Here is a 20,948-nt window from a genome sequence, read left to right as displayed (position 1 = left end):
TCTGAAACTGACCCCTTTTCTTATTTTTATTGTTTGCCCTGGGTAGGTGGTGGTCCCTGGGACGCTGAGAGTCCCCCACATATAATATTAAAATTGCCCCGGGGACTCAGCTGAAGCCGAGCCCCAACATAGCTCCCAACACTTCCTAGTTTGAAGTGTTGGCAGCCTATCAGAGCTGTGCATTTCCATGCACGAGCTCGTCATTTTTTGTGAAGTCTTTGCGATCACAGATATACAAATTTGTATCTCCTTTAATTTCTCAAAAACTACTGGACAGATTTACACCAAATAAGCAAAAGCGTAATCTGCGTACTGCAAGCCAACTTTCTGCCAAATTTGGTGTAATTTCATCCACAGGTTCAGAAAGTAGTTCCGTCTAAAGGTCCTATGGGAATTAACATGGGAAACACAACTTTTTTGAAACCCCCCCACCCCCACTTGACGGATCTCCCCAAAGCTTTTCGTGCGTAACAAAAATCACCCCAACACCTTTTTGGAAAATGTTGTGAAGGTTCAAACGCCAGCAAGGATATAGGCAAGTCAAAAAAAAAAAAATTCTATGTAAATATGGCCCTAACTATAACTACCTAATGGCAACTGCCATTAGTATAAGTATATATATATATATATATATATATATATATATACACACACACACACACATATACATATCACTTAGGCTGGTTAATTCATTTCAACCAAAACTGGGAGGGTAGCCCATCTCCTCATTGTTCTATGCAGACACCACAGTACCATTGGATCTTACTACTCCTATAGGCCTTCCGAGACAATTAAATGCTTTTGTGACATACTGTGCAGCAAACAATTTGATGACTAATATTTCTAAAACTATATTTTTAATAAACCTATTTAGAACATTCACCATAAGTGGTGGCTCAATGGGGTACAATTGGGGTCGGTAAAAGAGTACGGATACCTAACTCTTCTTTTTATGTATAATCCTAACTTTAAGACCCACAGGAGCCAAGATGAAAAGTGGTGGAAGGTTTATTACAAAAAATGGATTCTGAACTGGGGAATAAATCAGTTGAAGTCCTGAAAAAGACTTACAATTTTAAAATAATGTATCTGCTACTTTATGGCTGTGAAATCCTACTTGGGTAAAATAGCACTTGTCTCCAGATTACCAACATGAATGTTTGGAAAAGATGGCTGGGTGTCCCAAGAGGAACAATTAACAGCACATTAAGGCTTGAGCTGGGGCTGACACAGTATTCAAGTATCAACCAAAAACTATGAGCTACTGGTTTTGTCTCAACAGTTCAGCTGATGGATCATTGTGGCACCTAAATAAAAGTAATTTACAATCAATCAATTCAGCTTCATGGATTGTAAACCTTCATAAAATCATGAAAAGGACGGATAACCGGATAACCCTTTAAAAACATAGGGAGTGGCCCAGTGCATCAAAAGAAAAAAGAAACATATAGAAAATGCAATTTACAAGATGTGGCCAAAGAAAGTCAATTGGTGCAGTTATTGCACACAGAATAGAGGTCATAGACAACTATATTTAAGAGACATTAAATCACCTTATGTTAGAAGGTGGATACTGAAGCTTTGGCTTGGCCCGGTGCCTGCCTTTATACAACTGAAGAAGATCAATCAGGACAGAGCAGAAATGACCATCTACCCCTTTTGTAAAAATTACTTGTTGAAATTGTCTCCCCTACTTGTTTTTGCACTACTTTTTATATAAAGAGGAAAGGTTTGTTATTTCCAGTTTTCAGTGACGTACAGGTTCGACGAGTACAAGACTTAATGAAAATTATTCAGAATGTAACAATGAGATTATGCTGCAGTGTGGGAATATTTGTACGTACTGTGTAAAAAATGCTTGGAAATAGTTGTTTTAGAATGCATTGAAACAGGTACATATACAATTTTTGGATAACAGGGCATGGTACACTGTAATATTATATTTTGAGGGCTGTAGTTTAGTTTATCTCAGGAAAAATATTTCTTCAAAAACATGTACAATACAAAGCATTTCCTTTATCATACATTAAACTCATTGCTGGACATAGTTATTTGTACAATTGTGTCCCCCAACATTTTTAATGCAGTAGTTCTTCTTGTCACTTTGAACTTTAGTTGGAAAGACTCTTAAAAAAATGCTGCAACAATTTACTATATTCAGAAATTTCACAATTAAAAAAAACTTAAGAGAACGATGTTAAAAATGTAATCCCCTTTTTCTCCGCAATGGCTCTACTACAAATTGGAAGCTGCTCAGGCTGGATACTATGTTTAGAAAGTATCACTTTTTAAAACCTTTAAAGCTTCAAGATACTGTCTAAAATCTAGAGAAATACGTGATGGGCGTAGCCATTTGTTACTTGACCTTACATATGCTGTACCAAAAAATACAAAATATATGTACCATTTTCTTTCACTGGCACAAGGTGCAAGTTCAATTTCTAAGGTTATCACTACCATTTTTCCATTCTGACAGAAACGACCCAATTTCTAATGTATCACAGCAAAACTTTAAATAAAGTGTCTTAGCCACCTGGGATTGGGATGTGTCTAAAAACACTTTGAAGTGAGGTCTAGGCTTGATTTCCAGAAATTGGACTGACAATCTCCCCAACCTGGAACTTTGGTGTAAGCTGGCAATTGCATATTCACAAAAGGTAAACTTCAAATCGGTTTTCGGAGAGCACAGTCAAAGAGCATGGGTTGGTCCAAAAGGACCTTAGGCCTAGTTTGGTGAACCAAGATTCGACATGACGGAACTATGGAAAGGTGCTATGCTCATCTGGTTCAAGGAGTCCCCTCATGTCCTATTTATATGGAGCAAGCTCCTATACTGTCTACACCCTCACCCAAAAAAGTATAGGCCTTAGAACTGCTACTTGCTCTACTCTCCTAAGAGCAACATCCTGGAATATAGGAATAAGCGGGAATCTTTTGCGGCAATGTAAATAAGACCTTACAAAATTGTTCACACCCACAGTCAACATTGTCAGATCCCCATAATTCAGCACTTGAGGTGCAGATTGTTGCAACCCTGTCGTGGTCCGAGGAAATGTCATTGGAAGCGTAAATGACTGATCTTAGTTCCATAGAAATATTAAGCCTTGGAGTTGAGACTTTGGCCTGGGAAGGTTTCATACTAGCTGAGCCTACATAGCAAGGAGTCATCTCACAGGGAAAGAGTCAGTCGATAGACTCCAAATCGGACAAGGCAAAATCTGCGTTTGATAGAGGCTCTAAATTCCCAATAGAAGGTGCAAAATTCTTGGAAGGTAGAGTATTAGCCTGTGCAAATACTACAGATCCTACTGGAGGTAGGGATTATATTTTAGTTTTTTGCTCTGCTTTTCTATTAGCGGTTTGAAAAATAATTTCCATTTGTCTTATTTTGTCAAGTAAGTGTGAAGCTACTAGTGTCTAGCTATTTGTATTTTGCCCTGCCTGAGCAGAATTTAGTAGCTGTCGTCCGGTGAAAACATTAGAAAACCAAAACTGTACATTTATATGCATTCTTTTTTTGGGCAATGATATCGATGTTAGCAATGTTTTGGTATTTTACCAGATGTCTGCCTGGTGTGCATTTTACTAGCAGCTGCATATTTTCTTGCATATTTTTTTAGAGAGTACAGCTTAGGCAACTATACATGAGGATAATCTTTTTATGAAAGTGTTTTATAAAGAGGAGACTTTAAATTGAGTCTTATGCTGTAACTCTACGTTTTTTCAAATGAATTTCGTTTACAGTAATGAAATGTATCTTACTTATAATGTGTAGTCGTTTGTTTTTAATTGTTTTAAACGGACTGTTTTTCTTTTTTTCTGGTGTAATGTTTGTATTGCCATGTCGACAAAATATCAAACAAATAAATAAACAGTAAGCTACCACAGAATGTAAAAATACATATTTACAATCGGGAAAAGGTCAGTATTTGTGAATATGAACGATAATTTTAAAAAGTACATATATGCAACAGTAGAAAATACCAAAAGACGGTGATGGCTAGCAGCAGGTATTTAGTATTAAGTGCTTAAAAATTCCCCACAAATATATGTAACGGAACTTGCCAGCTACACAGCCGTATCTTCATATAGTTCTAAAAATGTGCTAGTCGACCCAGCTATACCACCGATCTGCTTACCTGATATCTGGGTCAGCCCAGACGGGTCCGGCTAAAACAGAGGGTGCAGTGTAATCCACTGGCTGATACTCAGGCCAGGGCACCGACCAGCTGACCTTGTCATCCGGCACCAAACCACGCCTGACACTGGATTGCGGGTACGGTGAGGTGCGGGCCTTAGTGTGCGAGTCAGAGGAAGGCATGGCGCTGAGGCAGTAGGCTTGAGGAAAATGAAACCAATGAGAAAAGTAAGATCTGCAAGAAGAAAAGAAAAACACGCCACTTAGAAGACCACAGGCTGAATTTTGTGAGCAGTCTGTACTTGCCAACATCGAATTACCCCAGCAAGTGTGTAAAGTGTAAGTGTATGGTAATGGTCAGAGAGCAGGGCAGTTAGAAAAGTATATGGGTTTGAAAGTCAGGCAACAGATCTTTTAGGCTCAAGCAGATGGTCCATCTCTCAGATTATAGCAATCTCCTATTTCTCGCGGTACAAAGATCTTGAGGATCAGATAGCAGAGTTTTGACTCTTATGTATATATCACGCGGTGTGCTTCAGGTGTAATGCCTTCACAGATCCACAGTGAAACGCAGATCGCTTGCACAGGAAAACCCCAAGCAGACCTCTGCCCCCCCTGCAGGAATGCAGTCAGAACAGGTTGATTGACAAATTGTCAAATATATAGAAGTGGAATCCTAAAAGAAATAGAATGCATACAACTACATTCAACTGACTACAATCTTTGAATCCATGTCAATGGGGAGTGTATGAGGTCCCTTGCCAGCAGCTATTTTTTTATATAAGGCCCAGAACTGGACTCAAAACTCTATATATTACTAGTGCCAGAACTGGCCAAAACACACCAGTGTAATCCCAGAACCATAAAAAGTCCAGATCAGATCTCAGGAGCTGAAATCAATTCCCCAAATGCTAATCCATATATGTCCTTCAGAAATAGACGCAATACTCCCAACAAAGCCCCCACGGAGGGAGATTTCAAAGGTAGAACAACCTTCTTGTGTATCTGAATAGCAGAAGGGTCCTGCCTTCCAAGTAATAGGGGCCAGCAGACACATTGGGGTTTAAATAGTGCACCCTATAGCAGCTGGGACACATTTGTAAGAATTGTGTAGAGTATGCACCCTGAATCAAAGAACTCTAGGAGCTTTCATAGGTGCTGCTGGTGTCAGGCGGTTGCCTGAAAAGATTTTTATGTGGATTCTGCTGTAGTGCCGGAAGACAGTTGCACAAGCCCTTATTAATAGTTGATTGGATTATGGCAATCCCTTTTATGCAGCCATAAGTGACTCGCTGCCGACACAATTACAAATTGTGATGAATGCAGGTGCCAGGCTGATCTGCCACCTCCCGCCTAGAACACCTTCAAAGCCCCCCCCCCCCCCCAAAGTATCTACATTGGCTGCTCATACTAAACGGAGGGGTCTTTCAACTCCTTTGCCATGTGGCTAGAGCTTTGTACGGGAGGGGCCCTCTACATCTCGAGCCAGGATTACTCTTTATCCTCCCGGCAGAAGGTTAAGATAGCCTGACATGGCCTCAGCAACTCTGCACCGAATAAGCAAGGTGAGAAGTGGTGGTTGGTCTTTCTCTTACCTAGCCACTAGGCAGTGGAATAAACTATCTTTTGTTCTCCGATCTTGCAAGAATCGAATAAACTTTTAAACAATGCTCAAAACGTGGCCGTTCTAATACGTTTGTGTGCTGCTCCTGTTTTCTACCTAGTTTCGCTAATTAATACCTTGTCCTCAGCACACGGAAAAAACTTTGTGAGTGAGCTGGCTGCGCTTAATAAATAAAAAATAACATAACAGGATAGCCTTATTTACATCCTGGGGTTTAACAGAATCCTTCCCTCAGTCACCCAAGGAAGACCTTTTGAGGAATTACTATGTATAAAAATGTAATTTCTGATGCTGACTATGGACTATACAAAAATGTAGGTTCAATGAGCACCGATATGCTCTTCTGAGAACAGTTTTATTATATATTGTGCTACTGATTACTAAATATTTCCATTACACCCACCCCAAAATGAAGACACTGTGAGATAGTTATTTGCCAGTTTCACGTTTGATCAAGAGCATAAGTCTGTGTTAGAACCAAGGTCTCCAAGTTCAAAGTCATTAATTTAGCCATTAAACCACATTCCACCCCCGCCTACGACCCTCCCCTACAGGTTACTGTGTGTTTCTTTGTGTTACTGCTAAGTTTCCATAAATGTTTACCACTAATAATACATATTTTGTTAGAAGTGCTGGTCCTCTTTGCCGGGATGACAGAGATCAGAACTGTGGCAGGTAGATGGCGAGTACCTGCAAGCCGGAGAGCTGAATCCTAGATGGGCCTGTCGAGGGCCTGCCACAGCCGAGAAACTGAAAGCGAGTGACAGCGCAGCTACAGCTCGGGCAGTCATCAGTGGTGAAAATCCCGGGAGCAGCTGAGTCTTGCAATAGGGGATCCTGGGGACAGAGACCCCAAAAATCAGGCAACGGGAAAGCTTCTAGCCTACACATTGCATTTAAGTTTGCTCTGAGGTCATCCCAACAGAGATTTCAAGCAGGCTTATGTCAGGCGTGAATAGTTCACCAAGCAGTCCGGTTGGTAGAAGTAGCTCATCCATTTTAGAACTGTCAGATGTGAGTTACTCATTCACCAGAAAGACATATCATGTCAGCAAGTAACCCATACCTGACCTTTTTGTGCATTCTGATTCGTATATTCCAGCATTCAAACTCGAAAAATAACTATTGAGAGAGACAGAACACAACAGAGAGGTAACAGAGTAGGACAACTACTAACACCACCCATCGGACAGTCTCCAATTTCTGAATTAAAAAATAAAGAATACTTAACACAATGTTTTTAAAACGTTATATTGCCAATGATTTGGAGGCAAAAAGAATGTTTTGTTGTTGGAGATCAAATCAACTATCTTTGAACGTGGATCCTGCTATCCCGGAGCAGAAACAGAATAACAATCCTCACTTTAACGCTTCCGGCCAATAAACTGCTACTCAATAGTAATTATGCAAGCCATGCGGATTGCTTTAGCAAATAACCAATAAATAACAGTGCTGCCTGTTGGTTCAGCTCGGGTTGCAAAGGGGAAAGTGTGATGTCGATCACAATCAATGAGTATTCTGAAATCGTGAAGGAGTTTGACACCACAACTCGTTTCCATAGTGCTCAATGACATCGATTTTGAAAAACCGGAAACAGCCGTTCTAAAACGAGCAGAAGCTCACATAACAAATACATCAAATAGAAAAAACAACTAGCTCACATGATAGACTTAGTTGTCAGAGTGGAACATTTAAGCGGCAGTGAGAAGAGGGGCTTATATAGAAATTTTACTAGATTCAGTACCGTGCACCCTTCGGCTGGACGCTACCACCGGGACGATCCTTAAGTTCCTGGAGACGTCATTCAACGATGAAAGCTTATTGGCAGGGGAGCTTGTGCATCCGAAAAAAGTCCCGCCTTCTTGCTGCTTTCTGCCACTGACCGAAGAGGAAGTAACAGGATCCCGGAAAGACTACTCAGAACAGAGCCCACACTTCTCTTTCCACTGCTAGCTTTTGCTTGTCTCACCTCAAAACACTCGGAAGGTGGTTCTTGGCTACTCGTTCGCTCTTGGTAGCATTTTTACTATCTCCATCAGATTTTTACTATCTCCATCAGACTCGGTGTTTAGCGCAGTACAAGTTTACTGTGTGGCAGTTCTCATTAGAAGAATAACCTGCATGCAACACACCCATGGCGTGGGTGTCAACGCTACATGCTTAACCCCTTCGCTGCCAGGCCTTTTCCCCTCCTGTGCCGAGCCTTTTTTTGGCTATTTGGGGCAGTTCGCGCTTAGGCCCTCATAACTTTTTGTTCACGAGCGCTACCCACGCCAAATTTGCGTCCTTTTTTTCCAACATCCTAGGGATTTTAGAGGTACCCAGACTTTGTGGGTTCCCCTGAAGGAGACCAAGAAATTAACCAAAATACAGTGGACATTTTATTTTTATTTTTTTCAAAAAAATGGGAAAAAAGGGCTGCAGAAGGCAGCTCGTGTTTTTTTTGCCTGAAAATGGCATCAACAAAGGGTTTGCGGTGGCAAGGTCACCATCTTCCCAGCTTTCAGGAACAGGCAGACTTGAATTAGAAAACCCAATTTTTCAATACAATTTTGACATTATACTGGGACATATCCCATTTTTATTATTTTTTGTGCTTTCAGCCTCCTTCCAGTTAGTGACTGAAATGGGTGAGAAACCAATGCTGGATCCCAGAAAGCTAAACATTTCTCAAAAGTAGACAAAAACCTGAATCCAGCAAGGGGTCATTTGTGTAGATCCTACAAGTGTTTCCTACAGAAAATAACAGCTGAAATAAAACAATATTTAAATTGAGGTGAAAAACGTTTTACTCTCTAACTTTTTCCTGCGATGTCAGAGTTTTGAGACCAATATACTGTTACGTCAGCTGGACTCTTCTGGTGGGGGGGATATATAGGGCTTGTAGGTTCATCAAGAACCCTAGGTACCCAGAGCCAATAAATGAGCGGCACCTTGCAATGGGTTTTTCTTCTATAGCGGGTATACAGCAATTAATTTGCTGAAATATAAAAAGTGAAAAATAGGGATCAAGTAAACCTCTGTATTTCCAAAATGGCCACAAGATAAGGTGTTGAGAAGAAGTGGGTATTTGAATCTCTGAATTCCGGGGTGCTCATACTAGCATGTGAATTACAGGGCATTTCTCAAATAGACATCTTTTTTACACACTGTCTTACATTTGGAAGGAAAAAATGTAGAAAAAGACAAGGGGCATGTAGGAGGCTAGACTGGCTTGTAGTGAGTACCAAGGGGTACTTGCACCAGGCCCAGTTATCCCTTATTAGCTTATAGGGTGTCTAGCAGCATAGGCTGATAGATAATGGTAGCTTAGCAGAGCAGCTTAGGCTGAACTAGGAGACGAGTGAAGCTCCTACAGTACCACTAGTGTCACTTGCACAATATCATAAGAAAACACAATACACAGATATACTAAAAATAAAGGTACTTTATTTTTATGACAATATGCCAAAGTATCTCAGAGTGTACCCTCAGTATGAGGATAGTAAATATACACAAGATATATGTACACAATACCAAAAATATGCGGTATAGTCTTAGAAAACAGTGCAAACAATGTATAGTTACAATAGGATGCAATGGGGACACATAGGGAAAGGGACAACACAAACCATATACTCCAAAAGTGGAAAGCGAACCACGAATGGACCCCAAACCTATGTGACCTTGTAGAGGGTCGCTGGGACTATTAGAAAATAGTGAGGGTTAGAAAAATAGCCCACCCCAAGACCCTGAAAAGTGAGTGCAAAGTGCACTAAAGTTCCCCAAAGGACATAGAAGTCGTGATAGGGGAATTCTGCAGGAAAGACACAAACCAGCAATGCAACAACAATGGATTTCCAGTCGAGGGTACCTGTGGAACAAGGGGACAAAGTCCAAAAGTCACAAGCAAGTTGGAGATGGGCAGATGCCCAGGAAATGCCAGCTGTGGGTGCAAAGAAGCTGCTACTGGACAGTAGAAGCTGAGGATTCTGCAGGAACGACAAGGGCTAGAGACTTCCCCTTTGGAGGATGGATCCCCCACGCCGTGGAGAGTCGTGCAGAAGTGTTTTCCCGCCGAAAGACCGCCAACAAGCCTTGCTAGCTGCAAGTCGTGCGGTTAGTGTTTTTGGATGCTGCTGTGGCCCAGGAGGGACCAGGATGTCGCCAATTGCGTCTGGGGACAGAGGGGGCGTCAAGCAAGACAAGGAGCCCTCTCAGAAGCAGGCAGCACCCGCAGAAGTGCCGGAACAGGCACTACGAAGAAGAGTGAAACGGTGCTCACCCGAAGTTGCACAAAGGAGTCCCACGTCGCCGGAGACCAACTTAGAAAGTCCTGCAATGCAGGTTAGAGTGCCGTGGACCCAGGCTTGACTGTGCACAAAGGATTTCTGCCGGAAGTGCACAGAGGCCGGAGTAGCTGCAAAAGTCGCGGTTCCTAGCAATGCAGTCTGGCGTGGGGAGGTAAGGACTTACCTCCACCAAACTTGGACTGAAGAGTCACTGGACTGTGGGAGTCACTTGGACACAGTTGCTGGATTCAAGGGACCTCGCTCGTCGTGCTGAGAGGAGACACAGGGGACCGGTGATGCAGTTCTTTGGTGCCTGCGGTAGCAGGGGGAAGATTCAGTCGACCCACGGGAGATTTCTTCGGAGCTTCTAGTGCAAAAAGGAGGCAGACTACCCCCACAGCATGCACCACCAGGAAAACAGTCGAGAAGGCGGCAGGATCAGCGTTACAGAGTTGCAGTAGTCGTCTTTGCTACTTTGTTGCAGTTTTGCAGGCTTCCAGCGCGGTCAGCAGTCGATTCCTTGGCAGAAGGTGAAGAGAGAGATGCAGAGGAACTCTGATGAGCGCTTGCATTCGTTATCTAAGGAAATTCCCAAAGCAGAGACCCTAAATAGCCAGAAAAGAGGGTTTGGCTACTTAGGAGAGAAGATAGGCTAGCAACACCTGAAGGAGCCTATCAGAAGGAGTCTTTGATGTCACCTGCTGGCCCTGGCCACTCAGAGCAGTCCAGTGTGCCAGCAACACCTCTGTTTCCAAGATGGCAGAGGTCTGGAGCACACTGGAGGAGCTCTGGGCACCTCCCAGGGGAGGTGCAGGTTAGGGGAGTGGTCACTCCCCTTTCCTTTGTCCAGTTTCGCGCCAGAGCAGGGCTGAGGGGTCCCTGAACCGGTGTAGACTAGCTTATGCAGAAATGGGCACCAAATGTGCCCATGAAAGCATTTCCAGAGGCTGGGGGAGGCTACTCCTCCCCTGCCTTCACACTATTTTCCAAAGGGAGAGGGTGTAACACCCTCTCTCAGAGGAAGTCCTTTGTTCTGCCATCCTGGGCCAGGCCTGGCTGGACCCCAGGAGGGCAGAAACCTGTCTGAGGGGTTGGCAGCAGCAGCAGCTGCAGTGAAACCCCTGAAAAGGCAGTTTGGCAGTACCAGGGTCTGTGCTACAGACCACTGGGATCATGGGATTGTGCCAACTATGCCAGGATGGCATAGAGGGGGCAATTCCATGATCATAGACATGTTACATGGCCATATTCGGAGTTACCATTGTGAAGCTACACATAGGTAGTGACCTATGTGTAGTGCACGCGTGTAATGGTGTCCCTGCACTCACAAAGTCCGGGGAATTTGCCCTGAACAATGTGGGGGCACCTTGGCTAGTGCCAGGGTGCCCTCACACTAAGTAACTTTGCACCTAACCTTTACCAGGTAAAGGTTAGACATATAGGTGACTTATAAGTTACTTAAGTGCAGTGGTAAATGGCTGTGAAATAACGTGGACGTTATTTCACTCAGGCTGCAGTGGCAGGCCTGTGTAAGAATTGTCAGAGCTCCCTATGGGTGGCAAAAGAAATGCTGCAGCCCATAGGGATCTCCTGGAACCCCAATACCCTGGGTACCTCAGTACCATATACTAGGGAATTATAAGGGTGTTCCAGTAAGCCAATGTAAATTGGTAAAATTGGTCACTAGCCTGTTAGTGACAATTTGAAAGAAATGAGAGAGCATAACCACTGAGGTTCTGGATAGCAGAGCCTCAGTGAGACAGTTAGTCACTACACAGGTAACACATTCAGGCACACTTATGAGCACTGCTGCCCTGGCTGGCAGGGTCCCAGTGACACATACAACTAAAAAAACATATATACAGTGAAAAATGGGGGTAACATGCCAGGCAAGATGGTACTTTCCTACACAACCCCCCCTCCCCCAAACGAAGGACAATAAGACTAGTCATTCCCTGATGGGTCTTCATTGTCTAAGTGGAAATATCTGGAGAGTCCATCTGCATTGGAGTGGCTACTCCCAGGTCTATGTTCCACTGTATAGTCCATTCCCTGTAGGGATATGGACCACCTCAACAATTTAGGATTTTCACCTTTCATTTGTTTTAACCAAAGTAGAGGTTTGTGGTCTGTCTGAACAATGAAGTGAGTGCCAAACAGGTATGGCCTCAACTTCTTCAGTGCCCAGACCACAGCAAAGGCCTCCCTCTCAATGGCAGACCAATGCTTTTCTCTAGGGGTCAACCTCCTACTAATAAAAGCAACAGGTTGATCATGGCCCTCAGAATTAAGTTGTGATAGGACTGCCCCTACTCCTAATTCAGATGCATCAGTTTGGACATAGAATCTTTTAGAGTAACAAGGGCTTTTCAGGACAGGTGCAGAGCACATGGCCTGCTTCAGCTCCTCAAAAGCTTTCTGACAGTTTGCTGTCCATAATACCTTCTTAGGCATTTTCTTGGATATGAGGTCATTAAGAGGGGCTGCAATGGAGCCATAGTTCTTAATGAACCTCCTGTAATATCCAGTGAGGCCTAGGAAGGCTCTCATCTGAGTCTGAGTAGTAGGGGGAACCCAATCAATAATTGTTTGGATTTCCCCCTGTAGTGGTGCAATCTGTTCCCCACCAACAAGGTGTCCCAGATAAACCACCTTACCCTGCCCTATCTGGCACTTTGAAGCCTTGATAGTGAGGCCTGCCTTTTGCAGGGCCTCCAAAACTTTCCATAGGTGGACCAAGTGATCATCCCAGCTGGAGCTAAAGACAGCTATATCGTCCAAATATGCTGCACTGAAAGCTTCCAGCCCTTGCAGGACTGTGTTCACCAACCTCTGAAAAGTGGCAGGTGCATTTTTCAATCCAAAAGGCATTACTGTGAACTGGTAATGGCCTCCAATGGTTGAAAATGCAGTTTTAGGTTTAGCATCTTCTGATAATTTGATCTGCCAATACCCTGCAGTCAAATCAAAAGTGCTTAGATACTTGGCAGATGCCAGTGTATCTATGAGCTCATCTGCCCTGGGTATAGGGTGAGCATCAGTTTTGGTTACCTGGTTGAGACCTCTGTAGTCTACACAAAACCGCATTTCCTTCTTTCCATCTTTGGAATGGGGTTTTGGTACAAGTACCACAGGAGGAGCCCATGGACTTTCAGAGTGCTCCACCACTCCCAGTTCTAACATTTTCTGCACCTCTTGCTTTATGCAGTCTCTGACATGGTCAGGCTGCCTATAGATCTTACTTTTGACAGGCAAGCGGTCTCCAGTATCTATAGTGTGCTCACACAAAGAAGTGGTACCTGGCACAGTAGAGAAGAGTTCAGAAAACTGACCCAGGAGATTTATGCAGTGGTCTTTCTGCTCAGCAGTAAGACAATCAGCCAAAACTACCCCCTCCACCAGAGCATCTTGTTCTGTGGAAGATAAGAGATCAGGAAGAGGATCACTGTCTTCTTCCTGTCCCTCATCAGTTGCCATGAGCAGGGTGAGATCAGCCCTGTCATAGTAGGGTTTCAGGCGATTGACATGGAGCACCCTAAGGGGACTCCTGGCAGTGCCTAAGTCAACTAAGTAGGTGACTTCACCCTTTTTCTCAACAATTGTGTGGGGTCCACTCCATTTATCTTGGAGTGCTCTTGGGGCCACAGGCTCCAAGACCCACACTTTCTGCCCTGGTTGGTACTGAACCAAAACAGCCTTCTGGTCATGCCATTGCTTCTGGAGCTCTTGGCTGGCCTGAAGGTTTTTACTGGCCTTTTTCATGTACTCAGCCATCCGTGATTTGAGGCCAAGTACATAATCCACAATATCTTGCTTTGGAGCTTTTAAAGGTTGTTCCCAACCCTCCTTGACAAGTGTTAGTGGACCCCTAACAGGGTGTCCAAAGAGGAGTTCAAAGGGGCTGAAGCCCACTCCTTTCTGGGGTACCTCCCTGTAGGCAAAAAGGAGGCATGGTAACAGGATATCCCATCTCCTGCGGAGTTTTTCAGGGAGACCCATAATCATGCCTTTGAGAGTTTTGTTAAATCTCTCCACCAGTCCATTTGTTTGTGGATGATAGGGTGTGTGAACTTGTATGTCACCCCACACTCCTTCCACATGGCCTTCAAGTAAGCAGACATGAAATTGCTTCCTCTGTCTGAAACTACCTCTTTTGGGAAGCCCACCCTGGAAAATATTCCCAGGAGGGCCTTTGCCACTGCAGGAGCTGTAGTGATCCTTAGAGGAATTGCTTCAGGCTATCTGGTGGCATGGTCCACTACCACCAAGATAAACCTATTGCCTGAAGCAGTAGGAGGGTCAAGGGGGCCAACTATGTCTACCCCTACCCTTTCAAAGGGAACCCCAACCACAGGCAGTGGAATAAGGGGTGCCTTTGGAGTGCCACCTGTCTTGCCACTGGCTTGACAGGTTTCACAGGACTTACAAAAATCTTTTGTGTCCTCAGACATTCTAGGCCAATGAAACAAGGAAATAAGCCTGTCCCAAGTTTTAATTTGCCCCAAATGTCCAGCAAAGGGAATGTCGTGAGCAAGAGTTAGGAGGAACTTTCTGTACTCCTGAGGAATCACTAATCTCCTGGCAGTTCCAGGTTTAGGATCCCTTGCCTCAGTGTACAAGAGGTTGTCCTCCCAGTAAACTCTGTGAGAGTCACTGACATCCCCATTAGCTTGTTTGACAGCTTGCTGTCTTAGACCCTCTAGTGTGGGACAGGTTTGCTGTGCCACACTCAGCTCCTCCCTGGCAGGCCCCCCTTCACCCAAAAGCTCAGCAGTGTCTGCTTCCAGCTCCTCTGGTGTAGGTTCTGCACAGGGTGGAAATTCTTCTTCCTCAGAAGTAGAGTCCACTGTAGAGGGAGGGATAGTAGGTAGTGCTTTACTTCTACTAGCCCTAGCTTTAGGGAGCACTTGGTCCATTGTTCCAGGATCCAAGTTTCCCTGTCCTTTTTGCTTCTTGGCCTGAGCCCTTGTCAAAGCAAAAATATGCCCTGGAATGCCCAGCATTGCTGCATGAGCCTCCAACTCCACTTCTGCCCAAGCTGATATCTCTAAATCATTCCCTAATAGACAGTCTACAGGTAAATCTGAGGCAACCACAACTTTATTTGGGCCAGTAACCCCCCCCCCCAGTTGAGATTTACAACAGCCATGGGGTGGCTAAGGGTGTTGTTGTGAGCATCGGTTACTTGGTACTGGTGACCAAGTAGGTGTTGTTCAGGGTGGACCAGTTTCTCTATCACCATTGTGACACTGGCACCTGTGTCCCTGTAGGCCTGAACCTCAACACCATTTATTAGGGGTAGTTGCTTGTACTTATCCATGTTAAGGGGACAAGCAACTAAGGTGGCTAAATCAATAGCCCCCTCAGAGACTAACACAGCCTCTGTGGTCTCCCTAATCAGACCAACCCCAACTAAGTTACCAAAGGTGAGCCCAGCTACTCCCTTAGATTGGCTATTAGTAGGTTTGCTCCCACCACCACTGCTATTAGTAGGGACACTAGGTGTAGCAGTGGGGGATGTAGTGGTAGGAGGCTTGGTGCTTTTCTTTGGACAACTGGGATCTGTTGTCCAATGGCCTTTTATTTTACATAAATAGCACCATGGTTTCTTTTCTTTGTTTTGATTAGAAGAGGATTTGGGCCCACCACCCCCACCAGAGTGTTTTTGTGGGCCTGATGAAGACTCATTTTTAGATTTGTCCCCACCCTTGTCAGAAGACTTACCATCCTTCTTCTTGTTGCCATCTTTGTCACCCCCTGTATAAACTTTTCTGTTCACCCTTGTTCTGACCCATTTGTCTGCCTTCTTTCCCAATTCTTGGGGAGAGGTCAGATCAGAGTCCACCAAGTACTGGTGCAACAAATCAGACACACAATTATTAAGAATATGCTCTCTCAGGATCAAGTTATACAGGCTGTCATAATCAGTAACTTTACTGCCATGTAACCACCCCTCCAAGGCCTTCACTGAATGGTCAATGAAATCAACCCAGTCTTGTGAAGACTCCTTTTTGGTCTCTCTGAACTTTATCCTGTATTGTTCAGTGGTTAAGCCATAACCATCCAGGAGTGCATTCTTAAGAACTTTGTAATCATTGGCTTCATTTTCTTTCACAGTAAGGAGCCTATCCCTACCTTTTCCACTAAATGATAGCCATAGGATAGCAGCCCACTGCCTTTGAGGGACATCCTATACAGCACGGGCCCTCTCAAGTGCAGCAAACCACTTGTTAATGTCATCCCCCTCCTTATAAGGGGGAACTATCTTGTGCAGATTCCTGGAATCATGCTCTTTTGCAGGATGACTATGAGGAATACTGCTGCTGCCACCATGGGTTTCTAAACCCAACTTCTGTCTTTCCTTCTCTACTTCTAAGGTCTGTCTATCCAAATCCAGCTGTTGCTTCTTGAGCTTCAGTCTGGTTTGTTCCACTCTCAATCTATTGAGCTCCCTTTCTAACATTCTGTCATCAGGGTGGGTGGGAGGGACATGCCTTGAAACAGAAGTGTGGTGAGAATGGACAGAAGGAGACCTGTCCCTTACAGAAGGTACCCTAACAGCTTGGTTAACAGAAACATCACTTCTACTGTGGTGAGAAGGAATACTCTTGCTATGATGTGAGACACCACCATCTGTATGGTGTGACTCTACATCAGTACCAACTATGCTAGACTGTCTAGTAATGGGCAGGCTAGGAAGTTTCTTTCCTGAATCTTTTCCTTGGGGAGTCCCTGGATCAGATTGGGAACCATTAGCTACTTTTTCAACAGATGGGGCCCTTTTGGCCTTATCTTGTTCTCTAAGCATGTTAAGCAACAATTCCAAGGAAGGATTCTTCCCTACACTCAAACCTCTTTCTACACAGAGACTCCTTGCTCCTTTCCAGCTAAGGTGATCATATGCAAGTTTGGACAGATCAACATTTTGGCCTGTGCCAGACATTTTAGAAAGAGTTTAAGTGACAGAAAAAGTGAAGAAAAAGTTTTTCAGAACTTTTGGAAAGACAGAAAAAAAACTTTTAAAACTTTTTAAGAACTTTTAGAAAGTTTAGAAGTACTTTTCAGCACTTAGAAAAGAGTGAAAAGAGGAAATGCAAAACTTTTTAGTTATGTGTACACACTCTGAACTTGTTTTGCATATTTTTCTCTTATGAAAAGTACAATGACAAGAGTGGTAAGTAGTCTCAAAGCACTTATCCCACCGCTGCACAACCAATGTAGGAGGCTGGACTGGCTTGTAGTGAGTACGAGTGAAGCTCCTACAGTACCACTAGTGTCACTTGCACAATATCATAAGAAAACACAATACACAGATATACTAAAAATAAAGGTACTTTATTTTTATGACAATATGCCAAAGTATCTCAGAGTGTACCCTCAGTATGAGGATAGTAAATATACACAAGATATATGTACACAATACCAAAAATATGCAGTATAGTCTTAGAAAACAGTGCAAACAATGTATAGTTACAATAGGATGCAATGGGGACACATAGGGATAGGGGCAACACAAACCATATACTCCAAAAGTGTAATGCGAACCACGAATGGACCCCAAACCTATGTGACCTTGTAGAGGGTCGCTGGGACTATTAGAAAATAGTGAGGGTTAGAAAAATAGCCCACCCCAAGACCCTGAAAAGTGAGTGCAACGTGCACTAAAGTTCCCCAAAGGACATAGAAGTCGTTATAGGGGAATTCTGCAGGAAAGACACAAACCAGCAATGCAACAACGATGGATTTCCAGTCGAGGGTACCTGTGGAACAAGGGGACCAAGTCCAAAAGTCACAAGCAAGTTGGAGATGGGCAGATGCCCAGGAAATGCCAGCTGTGGGTGCAAAGAAGCTGCTACTGGACAGTAGAAGCAGAGGATTCTGCAGGAACGACAAGGGCTAGAGACTTCCCCTTTGGAGGATGGATACCCCACGCCGTGGAGAGTCGTGCAGAAGCGCCGAAAGACCGCCAACAAGCCTTGCTAGCTGCAAGTCGTGCGGTTAGCGTTTTTGGATGCTGCTGTGGCCCAGGAGGGACCAGGATGTCGCCAATTGTGTCTGGGGACAGAGGGGCGTCGAGCAAGACAAGGAGCCCTCTCAGAAGCAGGAAGCACCCGCAGAAGTGCCGGAACAGGCACTATGAAGAAGAGTGAAACGGTGCTCACCCGAAGTTGCACAAAGGAGTCCCACGTCGCCAGAGACCAACTTAGAAAGTCGTGCAATGCAGGTTAGAGTTCCGTGGACCCAGGCTTGGCTGTGCACAAAGGATTTCCGCCGGAAGTGCACAGAGGCCGGAGTAGCTGCAAAAGTCGCGGTTCCCAGCAATGCAGTCTGGCGTGGGGAGGCAAGGACTTACCTCCACCAAACTTGGACTGAAGAGTCACTGGACTGTGGGAGTCACTTGGACACAGTTGCTGGATTCAAGGGACCTCGCTCGTCGTGCTGAGAGGAGACCCAGGGGACCGGTGATGCAGTTCTTTGGTGCCTGCGGTAGCAGGTGGAAGATTCCGTCGACCCACGGGAGATTTCTTCGGAGCTTCTAGTGCAGAGAGGAGGCAGACTACCCCCACAGCATGCACCACCAGGAAAACAGTTGAGAAGGCGGCAGGATCAGCGTTACAGAGTTGCAGTTATTGTCTTTGCTACTTTGTTGCAGTTTTGCAGGCTTCCAGCGCGGTCAGCAGTCGATTCCTTGGCAGAAGGTGAAGAGAGAGATGCAGAGGAACTCTGATGAGCTCTTGCATTCGTTATCTAAGGAAATCACCAAAGCAGAGACCCTAAATAGCCAGAAAAGAGGGTTTGGCTACTTAGGAGAGAAAATAGGCTAGCAGCACCTGAAGGAGCCTATCAGAGGGAGTCTCTGACGTCACCTGTTGGCACTGGCCACTCAGAGCAGTCCAATGTGCCAGCAGCACCTCTGTTTCCAAGATGGCAGAGGTCTGGAGCACACTGGAGGAGCTCTGGGCACCTCCCAGGGGAGGTGAAGGTCAGGGGAGTGGTCACTCCCCTTTTCTTTGTCCAGTTTCGCGCCAGAGCAGGGCTGAGGGGTCCCTGAACCGGTGTAGACTGGCTTATGCAGAAATGGGCACCAAATGTGCCCATGAAAGCATTTCCAGAGGCTGGGGAGGCTGCTCCTCCCCTGCCTTCACACCATTTTCCAAAGGGAGAGGGTGTGACACCCTCTCTCAGAGGAAGTCCTTTGTTCTGCCATCCTGGGCCAGGCCTGGCTGGACCCCAGGAGGGCAGAAACCTGTCTGAGGGGTTGGCAGCAGCAGCAGCTGCAGTGAAACCCCTGAAAAGGCAGTTTGGCAGTACCAGGGTCTGTGCTACAGACCACTGGGATCATGGGATTGTGCCAACTATGCCAGGATGGCATAGAAGGGGCAATTCCATGATCATAGACATGTTACATGGCCATATTCGGAGTTACCATTGTGAAGCTACACATAGGTAGTGACCTATGTGTAGTGCACGCGTGTAATGGTGTCCACGCACTCACAAAGTCCGGAGAATTTGCCCTGAACAATGTGGGGGCACCTTGGCTAGTGCCAGGGTGCCCTCACACTAAGTAACTTTGCACCTAATCTTTACCAGGTAAAGGTTAGACATATAGGTGACTTATAAGTTACTTAAGTGCAGTGGTAAATGGCTGTGAAATAACGTGGACGTTATTTCACTCAGGCTGCAGTGGCAGGCCTGTGTAAGAATTGTCAGAGCTCCCTATGGGTGGCAAAAGAAATGCTGCAGCCCATAGGGATCTCCTGGAACCCCAATACCCTGGGTACCTCAGTACCATATACTAGGGAATTATAAGGGTGTTCCAGTAAGCCAATGTAAATTGGTAAAATTGGTCACTAGCCTGTTAGTGACAATTTGAAAGAAATAAGAGAGCATAACCACTGAGGTTCTGGATAGCAGAGCCTCAGTGAGACAGTTAGTCACTACACAGGTAACACATTCAGGCACACTTATGAGCACTGGGGCCCTGGCTGGCAGGGTCGCAGTGACACATACAACTAAAACAACATATATACAGTGAAAAATGGGGGTAACATGCCAGGCAAGATGGTACTTTCCTACAGGGCAATAACACTTGTTTTGCTATTCTGTGTTCCCCCACGTCTCCCAATAAAAATGGTACCTCACTTGCGTGGATAGGCGTAGCACCCGCGACAGGAAATGCCCCAAAACACAACGTGGACACATCACATTTTCACAAAGAAAACAGAGCTGTTTTTTGTAAAGTGCCTAGCTGTGGATTTTGGTCTCTAGCTCAGCCGGCACATAGGGAAACCTAGCAAACCAGTGCAGTTTTTAAAACTAGACACCTAGGGGAATCCAAGATGGGGTGACTTGTGGGGCTCTGACCAGGTTCTGTTAACCAGAATCCTTTGCAAACCTCAATATTTGGCAAAAAAAAACACCTTTTCCTCACTTTCCAGTGACAGAAATGACCCATGGCTGCAGGCTGATCTCCCACATCTACAGGGCGCTATGTGGCGACCTACCGCCTACGATGCTTACCACACAGACCAAGTGGGAGGAGATACAGGGGGAACCCATGTTGACTAAGGACTGGGTACAGGTTCATGAAGAAGTGCAGACACTCAGCTCCAATGCACGATTCAAGCTGCTACAATATAGCTATATACACCAAACATACCTCACCCAAAAAACCTTACATGCTATATACACAGCTGTCCAGCCTACTGAGCACGAAGTGGGGCCAGGAGTGCGGACTGTATACATATGGTGTGGTCTTGCCCATCCCTGCCCTCCTACAGGCAGGAAATACTGTGAAACATAAATAGGGATTCGGAGTGGAAAGTGCCGCTTGAGATCTGTCAGGTTTTGCTAGTCCTCACAGACTTGTACCAACTATTTGTTCTGAATATTACATACATTAATTATTGGACCC

General features: G+C 44.9%; 1 protein-coding gene across 3 annotated transcripts in view; it reads right to left on the bottom strand.

The window, feature by feature from the left end:
• The window catches only part of NUDT9 (nudix hydrolase 9), a 133,354-nt gene that overhangs the window by 100,078 nt on the left and 12,328 nt on the right, over positions 1-20,948 (bottom strand). The window contains exons 1-3 of one of the 3 annotated variants that reach the window (XM_069244055.1): positions 7,507-7,903; positions 6,453-6,599; positions 4,140-4,373 (exon numbers count right to left, since the gene is read on the bottom strand). In XM_069244055.1, coding sequence (XP_069100156.1) covers positions 4,140-4,373; positions 6,453-6,553 — 335 coding nt within the window. In that variant the 5' untranslated portion in view covers positions 6,554-6,599; positions 7,507-7,903. Of the gene's footprint in view, positions 1-4,139; positions 4,374-6,452; positions 6,600-7,506; positions 7,904-20,948 lie in introns of those variants that run through there. The other 2 variants (XM_069244056.1, XM_069244058.1) reach the window with 2 other exon arrangements.

This window comes from Pleurodeles waltl, chromosome 7 (assembly GCF_031143425.1).
Source record: "Pleurodeles waltl isolate 20211129_DDA chromosome 7, aPleWal1.hap1.20221129, whole genome shotgun sequence".
Taxonomy (NCBI): Eukaryota; Metazoa; Chordata; class Amphibia; order Caudata; family Salamandridae; genus Pleurodeles; species Pleurodeles waltl.
Note: the sequence above shows the minus strand (reverse complement) of the source record. Positions and strands in the feature narration are given on the sequence as shown.